Genomic DNA, 10313 nt, shown 5'->3' with positions numbered 1-10313 from the left:
ATTCCTGCCTTCTGTCAATGTGATAAAGCACTTCCACTTGCTTGTTTTAAAAATGTTTTGAAGAAGAACACTTGCCTCTAGCCTTCCCAGATGGTGCTTGTATACCACTTGAGGGCAGTCCTGTAGTATGTTACTGTACAGCTTTTGAAAATGAGGAACATTAGGTCCCACTATGTTCTGCACTTTCGATTTGTCTTCTCCTACTATCATTCTGAAATCACCTACTCAAGAAAAGAGAAAGAGTTAATTCATTAGGAAAAAATAGAAACTCAAAAAGAATATAACAGAACCGAACACAGTAAAAAGGTGTCACCTAAACCTTTATTCTCCAATTCTGTCAATGCCGATATAATCCACTACAAGGTTCACCTTCTAACAGCCAAAAAATACTATTCAAATACCTTCAAGCACAGAAAATAAAGACTCAGAATTGTTACATGCCCTCTTGTATGCCATACCATCATCAACTCATGTGTCCACGTCACCCCTTGGTCAACAAAAAAAAGAAAAAATCCACCTGTCAAGTTCAGCATAGTAATTGTATTCTTTGCACCATCCATCAGTTTCAAGAGATTAATATACAAATCAACCAGCCCCAAGTCTTTGTATCCAGAAACAAATAACCTTCAATTTTCCAGTATTGAAAGAAAGTAATTTGCATTGCCTCTGCACTTCAAGGGCAGTACCTGAACTACAGCTAATGGTGTCATGGAAAGATCACAGTATCATCTTTTCCTCTTACTCATCAACTTCCCACCTTACTATTCTGTTATTAATTTCAAAAAGCAGCTCCTTTAAACACCAATTACTGACCTTTACACTTTCTTTTATGATACATGACTGAAAAGTTTCAAAGAGAATAAATGAAAAGAGACTCTGTGATAGAGCATTCATCTACCTCCATTAGGTGCTACCCTGGTAGCTTCCAGGGTTACCAACCAGGAATTAGAGGCTCAGTGCAGCACATATCAACAAACAAAATCCTGAATCAATTCATTTTCCCACTTCCCACATTCAGGAGATAAATGTTGTTGCAAGGTGGCAACTTGCTACATCACTGAGTTTATTTCAATTGATGCCAAGCCACAAAACAAACACTTCCCATAGAAGCAGTACTGAGTCACTGCTCTCAAAAAACACTTACAAAAATAAAAGGATAAACATTTTCCAAACTAAAGCATGAACAACTCCTCTCAGCAGTTTCCAAGGAGACTGATTCGAGTAACTCATAAAATCAATTTTGCCTGCTAGTACAGCCTCTGAAAGACTTCACAAAATGGCAGCAAAAAACCCCATCCACAAATATGTTATCGACAGCCTTTTTCTTGAACATTCCCAACTGGGAATTATTGCTTTAGCTTTGTTCTCACAGCAGAGCCAACTTCAACTTCTTACAGCATGGTCACTGATCTCCCATGGGTTTGGTAGGATATAGAAAAAAGTATCTTGGTCAGCAGTGCTCACCAAGAATCTAATGACATTCCTGGACAGGTTTCAGGCAGGCGGGTATGCAGCCCTGTTGCAAACGTCCCCAGTTAGCAATCTTTAGCCAGCCCACTGTCAGCACAATCAAGTCTTGTACTGAAGAATTGCTTGGAGTAATTTCTTATTTTTCATACTGATCTCATAACAAAATGAGAGAATTCTCTTACAACAAAAAAGTGAACATATACCAACCAGGAGGTGAGCGTTAAAGGTACACTCAAAGATCATAATCTGGATCATAAAATGACAGAATGGTTTGGATTTGAAAGGATCTTAAGATCATCCAGTTCCAACCTCCTGCTATGGACAGGGATGCCTCACACTAGATTATATCACCCAAGGCTCTGTCCAACCTGCCCCTGAACACTGCCAGGGAGGGAGCATTTGTCACTTCTCTGGGCAGCCTGTTCCAGTGCCTCACCACCCTCACTGTAAAGAACTTCTTCCTTATATCTAACCTGAACTTCCCCTGTTTAAGTTTACTAAAGAACCTTAAACACTGCACATTCTAGAAGAGGGTGGTGAAGCACTGGAATGGATTGCCCAAGTTGTGAATGCTCCATCCCTGACAGTGTTCAAAGCCAGGCTGGACAGAGTCTTGGGTGACACGGCTTAGTGTAAGGTGTCCCTACCCATGGCAGAGGGGTTGGAACTGGATGATCTTAAGGTCCTTTCCAATCCAAACCATTCTATGATTCTATAACAAAGTACGGGTCAGACCATCAACGAATCAACATTACACTGAGAGTGGAAAGAAATTTTTCTCCAAGGTTTTGAAACATTAAAACAAAAATACAATCCATTTAAGTAGGAAAAAAAACTATTTTCCACCTTTTTCCATCACCCATACTTAGTTGTTCATAGATGAAGCAGGTATAAGAGGTTTTGCTTATGTACCTACACCTGTGTTCTATGAATCAGCACAATTAGTCTCACCAAGCTGTTATGAAACACAGCACTAAAATAGTTGTTGAAGCATGCAAGAGGGTAGGCCCAAGGCAAGAGAGCAGATGACTTCTTATGCATTAGAATTCCTACTGTGGTACAATAGCTCCAACTACAGCTTTTCTCTTCAGTAGCATCAGGCATCATATACTGACCAGTATAGGAGAGTCTTGCAATCTGCATATAGAGGTCTTCTTCTGAGAAGCTTTCTGGTAACATGAGAAAGGCTGCTGTGACTGCACTCTTCAGATTGCTCACAAGAGCAGCTTGCAGCTTGCTATTCTCATTCTGTGTCAAGATTTTCACCTGAAAAAGCAGAGTCATTGGAAGCAAGACTTCAGGGAAGTGCTACTGAAGATGGACCTAGAAATGTTATTCAATCCATCACGAAAGTAAGTCAGGAATTTATTTAAGATTAGATCCTGTTATTTTGGTACAATAAATAATAGTGTCCCCTTCTGTTTACACAAGGGGAGACAGATGAACATCTTTTTAACAATTTAGCAGCCTGCTACAAAAGGCTGTTTTTACAAAGGGCTGCTATAAGCAACAGACATCAACAGATCTCTGAAGAGCTATTCACCTCTTCATATTCACAAATTTAGGATTAACCAAAACAGTAAATATGAATGTATTAACAGAAATAATTTGTATGTGATTATGCAATAAGGCAAAGACCACTATCACGCTGAAAGAGAATGGAATACCAGGAAAAGAGGGAAGTTTTCCCATTCATCTTTATTCTGTTCTCTTTTTTAATAAAGGACTCTTCTATCGTGTGCTTTAAGTAGTTTCTCAGACATTAGTTGTTCTCCCTGAGGAAGCAGGGCTTTATTTCTTTATTTTGCACTTTGCATGAACAGAATGGGAACTCAATAGGAACTTCACATATACATGAAGATCACTACAGTTGACTGTTTATGTGCCACAAGGAAAAGTTTGTATTCCAGAAACATACAAACTGTTCCAAGATCAACTACAGAATCCAGTCACCTGGGATATGGAAATACACTGCAGTAAAAAACAGGTCTTCAGTAAGCACTGAATATAGAAATACATTATTATAAAACATTAGACAGATGAAGTTCAGCCTGGTTTACAAGATAGCTAATTGTGCTCTTTCTGAAACAACTCTCCCAAAGAATACCTCCTTGTGAGTTTCTGTCTCTTTTGAGTGTTCTGGTTGAGCAATACTGTCTTGCTTATAAACAGCAGCTTAACGTTTGTTTACTCTAGAATATCTTAAGATACAAACCCACTAGCAGTTATTAACAAACGTATCCAATGTGCTTTTTCTCCTCCAAGGCCCATTCACACACAAGATAGTTGCAGTACTACTTGAAGCTTTGCCCCCACATATAAACCTGAAAAAGCTAAGGTACCCTTCAAGTATTTTCCTTTAGGAACGTATATGCTTTGTTAATGAAGAAAAGTCAAAAACAAAACAAAAAGCCCCAAAAAAAACCCAACTAACCCAGACTCAGTGAAGAAAGAATGAGAATGAGACATACCTGCCACACAAAACTCCTCCTGCAGAAAGGACATTGACAAAGCAATGTCATGGCTAGCCAATGTATTCAGAACATATTTTTAAATTATGGTGAAATATTTTAAGAGGGATAAAACTAGAATAATATCTCATTTTGATATGATGGTGACTGCAACAGTATACAGGCTGCTTGTTCCAATCATTCTGCACTAAAGCACGGGTTTGCCTAACATCAAATCTGTATGATAGTCTGGAATTGGTTCCAAGTGGATTTCTGAAGGATGTTTTCCCTTCTTTGTTTTTCACTTTAAAAACATAGACCACTGTGTAAGCACACACTTCAGAATTCCTGTAACTTCTCCTGCAAATTACTCTGTTTTTTAGCATTAGAATGAAGACAATCAAACACATTAAAATAGAATAGATTCATCTGTCCTGAGTGAATTCTATTTCCTTGAAAACCATGGGAGGAGTTTACTGAATGCATACTGACTCGCTCAAGTAAGTCCCAACAAACAAGACACACTGGTCAAGAGGATAAACTAATAGTTAAAATCTTATCACCTAATTCACTTACAAGTACTTTCCTAACTTGCTGCCACAAGGAAACTCTAAGGAAAGACAGGAGAGAGAAGCCTGTGGCACCCCAAGCAGTCCCACACCCTGCTTATACCTTAGGATAACCCTAGAAACAACAGCAAGGTACAGACTTTCTTTAAAACACCACAGTTACAGCCTTTTACTAAGGTGCAACTCAGCAGAGATGCTATTCCTCCTCATGGTAGACTGCAGACTTGCCTTAGGGAAGTAAAACAACAGTTTAAGGAAGGAAATGTTCTACCTTCACTGCTCCAAAATTCATAGACAAGAAACTGCAGGCATGTGCAAAGACACTTGCAGACAAACAAAATACACAAACCCAATTTCATTATAGAACAAAAGATGCCAAAAGCACTCTTCCAGTTTGCCAGTTAGCCACATTCACACTGCTAAATATCACTCCAGGATTTTTCCATTCTCTTTCAAAAGATGTTTTTACAGTTTTGGACAATGGAAAAATTCTGTAAACAAAACTGTGCTCTGCCACTCCTCCGTGGGAATTTTAGAATATAAAAACTAAACCTCCCATGACCTCTCTAAAATAATACAAGATATTTCTATACACTATTCATACTCCTCTCTCTCTCACCTCACTTCCATTTATTAAACACTTCCTTCTCTTCACAGTTGCTCCACGACAACAGTAAATACAGCTGCTTACACTTAAGCAATTGTTACACTCTACATTTAACAAAACATTCAGTAACACTTCAGATGCTTTTCAAAATCTTCTTCCTCTGAAAAGGAATTGTGTGTCACTTGTGCTTATTTATTTTACTTTTTAGGTATGGCAGCTTCCACGCCAAGGAAACCTGTCAGTTATGATGAAATTACAGCCTAAGTTTACCCAGTTTTTCAACAGAGATAAATAGGAATTTAGCTAATCAGTATTAGAAATTTCATACAGAACAAAAAGCCAATAAATTTTTAACACAAACAAAGAAGCCTGGGAAGAAAAGTCAGCATTTCCAAATGGCAATTCCAAACTCCATTTATTCTGCCAAACATTCTGGAAAGATTATTTGGTCAAGGCAACCAGTTTATAACAGAAACAAAACCTCCAGTGAAAATCAAACCAAGATTTTCAATCCAGAGCAAATGTTTTAGCTCATGTGCTAGAATATCTTGGATAGCTTTCACCCAGAGTGACAGCTTTGTAACACAACACCAGAAAGGCACTGAGCTCTTCCTCCACTATATGAAAGTGAGGAGAAAATTCCCAAACAAACTGTTAAACAATATTAATCTGGCTTCAGTCAACTCTGTCTAGAACTGGCACAAACAGTAAACGGTAAGGAAGAGATTATAGTGTGTCCGAAAATAAACCTAACACTGTGATCCCTCTACAAGAGGCTTATTGTATATTTTTAAGGGGGTAAAGAAAGCTTTCAATCACTACCACTTATATTCATCAAAACATGAAATCAGTTGCAAAGCCAGAACCAGCAGACATTTGAAATCCATACCACAGATCTAAACAAATTATTTGGTCATTTTTTGGTCAACCTAATGTAACATTCAAAATCCCAGTTAGTGATTTTATAGCTTCTACAGGAAGAGGCAGTTTAAACATTCACCAAGTAATCCTTCAGGCCAATTCTATTGTAAGTCCTGTAGTCATTAATCAGTGCAAATTCCCCTGAGCATTAGAAAAATAATTTGGATTGATCTCTTATCTATTAAATATGCACAAAGATATCTCCGCTGTCTCATTAGCCACCAAACAAAATACCCAATTCTGCCTTCTCGTGCAAGTACATACTCCCACTGAATTTAATCAAAAGATACAAAGCACAGTTTATATGTACGAAGAAGAAAAATCCTAAAATACAGCAAAGCAGCAGAAAAATGCAACTACACTGAAAATAAGTATTCACTGAAAATAAGTATTCATACTCACTAATGTGAAATTCAGAATTCTTCCTTCAATTATTTTTCTCAATGTATTAAGTTTCACGCTTTATAAGGGTAACAGCTGTTCTAACCTGTATCATGCTGTAATAGGTCTCCAGAGATACAGAAAAGCCAGCAGTGTTGAGATAATCTATTCAAACTTTCACCTCAAATATTTAGGTAAAAGCGTTAATTAACTTCTGTTCTAAGGCTTGAACAGAGTGCTCCCTCCCCTCTTCTCCTCTGAATTAGGACTTAGCACTGCTGCCATCTACTGAAAGCACAACGAGTCAGGCTCTCAGGGGAAAGTAAAGGCCTCATTTTTTGACACAAACATGGAGGAGAAAAAAAAACAACACTTTTAACACATGGTTCGGTCAGTTATAGACACTTTCACACAATGAACTAGACAGTATGTGAACAGCAAAGCAGCTTTCATCTCTAAAGATTTCCATTACTTGCATTAAATTTTGATGACTCCTATAATTTGTTATAAAAGGTAAATATTACATTAAACATTAAAGGGACTTTGAGTTAATATAGTCCAGTTATTCAAGATTTACTACAGGCAGAAAACTGTGATTAATATCCTCACCTTTACGTTTGTCTTTTTTCCACAGAACACAGAATATCATTAAGGACAACATTTCACTTCCTGAGAGATTATCCCTCTAGGCCTAGACTCCTAAATCAGGACAGATTATTTGTTCAGTTCTGACGCACAGATCCTTAACAGTTAAAGTTAAAACTACAACTGATCATTTTCCAGCCCTGTGATTTCCTGCATTTCAAGACAGATAACTGAACAGACCAACAGTTACCGGCTTCTGTAGACGCCCAGCCACGTAGAGGGTTTTCCAGTGGAGTAAATCATCAATTAGGGTATCAGTGCTAATTACACCATATTTTATCATCTGGAAAAGAAGAAAAATAAAGGCTTTTGAGAAAACCATCTACCTGCACCATTTTCACTACATGATACTCATTACTTACTTACTAGAACTGTCATTAATTCTAAGGAACACAGACCTCCAGTAAAAAACTGGATGCATAACATTAAATCATTTTCATGGTTTTGTGAACACAGGAGATAAAGAAGTGCTATTTACATGCAAACCTATGGCGGGAAAGAAAAAACAAGTGGAATGCACAGAACTCTTCCAGATCCTCTCTAGAATCAAAGTTATAATAAAGTCACTCCAGAATCAATCACTAAAGCAAAAGACTTCAAATCCCAAAGAAACCTAGTCTAGACAGACAATGAAATGCAAGAGATCTGATCAGTAAGATACAACTGTTCATGAAAAGATTTTGGAAAGGCTACAATCAGTTTTCTAGCAGCCAAATGATATGATAGTTGGAATAATCCACAGTATCCTTTATGACTTCGAAAACTCTCAAGAAATAGTTTGTCAGAGATATAAAATAAGCAAAACCTCTACACATTTCTGTGTACTGTTAGTGGGAGGGGCAGTGTGTAGCAGGGAGCTTTCTCTTTTGCTCTTTGATGTTAGAAAACAAATTGTGATTTTGTAGTTCATTTTATGTAACTAGAGAAAGATGAACTTTCAACAGTTTGTTACCAATTTGCACTCTGTGAGTTTCCAAATATTATCACCACACCAAGGCAGCCGGCTTCAGAATTTCTGGATAAAAGAAGTTCATAGACAGTGATATGAAAAGTCACTACTGTATGATTAAGGGCATAAAGAGCCAAGAACAGGATTTCATAGCAAAGATCACTAGTCCTTAAAACCAAAATCCCTTCTTACATCAAATGAATAAATTTTAAACCTCAAATACTTGCCTCATACAAATGCCTTTAAACAAAAGAGCAACTATGTAATAGACTGTTTCATCTAACTCTCCAACTTTCTAGGAAGAATTCTGACATATATCCAACATTATGGCAACCATGCACGCTCCGAGAAACTTCAATTAGGTACGTACTGCTCACATGGCATTTTTCTGTGCCTGTCCTTCATTTCTTTTAATTTCCCATCTGTCTTAAAAGAACTTGCTTTCCCTATGTATAGTTTGTTACCATATGGCAAAAGTTACTCAAAATCAACACCAAGATTGACAGATGTAGTGTATCCCTCCTCTGAGTCCTATCTGAACTCCTCCTTAACAAACACAGTCTACACATAGATGCAGGAGTAGGACTTGCTGGACAAGTACTACTTACCTAGAATTATTAATCATCCCCAAGCTTCACAGGTCAGGGTCTTAGCCATTAAACACAGACGTAAATTCCAACTTGCTATCTTAAATATTTGCATTTTACGTCAAACAGTAAGAATGTACTTGGCAATTATTACATGCCCAACTGCTAAAATTAAGGCCCTGTTTCCCCACAATACACTTTACAACCACCAAAGCTGCCAGACAGCAAGTAATAAGGAATACAAATCCATTTTCTGTAGCGCTTTAGTTTGAAATGACAAACATTGCTCGCACTTTTAAAGTGCAAGAGCAGCTGCTCTGTTTGCTTTTTAATTAATATGCTGTTTGTGAAGGTTTTGAGACATAAATATTGAAGATACAACAAGTTAAGGATCAGTTACAATCTACAAGATTCACTTCCTGCACAGAAATCTGCTTTAAGCTCATCATTTCAATACTTCACACAGAAACATTTGACTTCACTTATTCAAACTACTTGTACTTACCCTACCATTACATGGCACTAATGTATTGTAGTAAATCCCTGCTCCATAGTTCTGCACACTGTTTATCTGTTTTGGCCCCAAAACTTTTAGGAAGGAATAATGACTCCTGTTCTTTGTTAAGTTCATCATATGCCATGTCACAGAATCATCAACAGCAAACACAAAGTCCAGCATGTTGTTCTGTGGATAAGGAGAAAAGTGTTGGGGTTTACATGTCCGGAAGCAACCCGTATTAATCATACTGATCTACGATATACATAGTATCAAACTTCCAGCTAATCATTTTTCACAAGTAAAAATACAATAAATCCAAACCACAAGCATTAATGTCAGATACAGGCTAAAGTTCTGATGAAGTTGTATGTTCTCTAATCAGCCTAGTGGTGAAGGTCCAAAATTTGCCTGTCCTCCTGGTCAAGTGTCCAACCTTCAACCCTCCAAAACAAGGGAGCCAGTGGTAAGATCTCCATCATCCCAATTCCCAGCTCAAAATAACAGCTTAAGCTGCCAACAAACTGGACTTTTGCTAACACACAAGGTTGTGAATTGGGAGATGTGGGTGGATAAAGGCATCTGAGGGCTGGCAGCAAGAAACCACACTTCAGGTGCATTCACTTGCTTTTGTCACAAAACAATCCAAGCTCCAAAGGCTTGTAAGGTACAAGACATGCACTGCTCTTCTGAAGAAATCAGTCCACACACCTCCTACACACAGAGCGGCTGGAAGTTTATAACATATACCTGCAAAACAGTAGTAGTGGGAGTGACACTGTTTCACATTCATTAGTCCCACCTCCCTCTGTGGTTTCCTAATGCCAGGCAGCACCTCAGCTCATCAGTTAATACTACTAAAAAGTCTGTTAGCTACTTCACCCATTCTTTCGTGGGAGGATGAGATGCTGTTAGAGCTCCGAAATTCTTATTATCATCTATTTTTCTCTTTTCAGAAAGGAAAGTGAGACACATTTACAACCACACCTGCGGGCAGTGCTCAAGAGGCAAGCTATAAGAGCAATACTGCCGAGAAACAATTTTTAAAAGCCCACAGAGGAAAAAACAGTAACATAAAATCACTATTTCCAAGCAACTTGACCCCAAACGACGAGGAAGCGCCAAGAACACCCCTTCGGTGTGGCAGCGTGTTTCGCTGGTTACCCACACACGGTGCCCGGCAGTCGCGACAAGCTGTAACTCTTCAAACCGCAGTGAGGTGGCCCACACCGGCAGAC

At 38.2% G+C, this 10313-nt stretch overlaps 1 protein-coding gene across 1 annotated transcript in view; it reads right to left on the bottom strand.

The window, feature by feature from the left end:
- The window catches only part of TAMM41 (TAM41, mitochondrial translocator assembly and maintenance protein, homolog (S. cerevisiae)), a 20901-nt gene extending 11640 nt beyond the window's left edge, over positions 1-9261 (bottom strand). The window contains exons 1-4 of the mRNA XM_010013245.1: positions 9085-9261; positions 7234-7326; positions 2586-2736; positions 76-221 (exon numbers count right to left, since the gene is read on the bottom strand). Of these exons, the coding sequence (XP_010011547.1) occupies positions 76-221; positions 2586-2736; positions 7234-7326; positions 9085-9258 (564 nt within the window). The 5' untranslated portion in view covers positions 9259-9261. The remainder of the gene's footprint in view (positions 1-75; positions 222-2585; positions 2737-7233; positions 7327-9084) is intronic.
- Positions 9262-10313: the final 1052 nt, after the last annotated feature.

Source organism: Nestor notabilis, unplaced genomic scaffold (assembly GCF_000696875.1).
Source record: "Nestor notabilis isolate BGI_N333 unplaced genomic scaffold, ASM69687v1 scaffold3214, whole genome shotgun sequence".
NCBI lineage: Eukaryota > Metazoa > Chordata > Aves > Psittaciformes > Psittacidae > Nestor > Nestor notabilis.
This window is presented reverse-complemented; position numbering and strand designations above follow the sequence as displayed.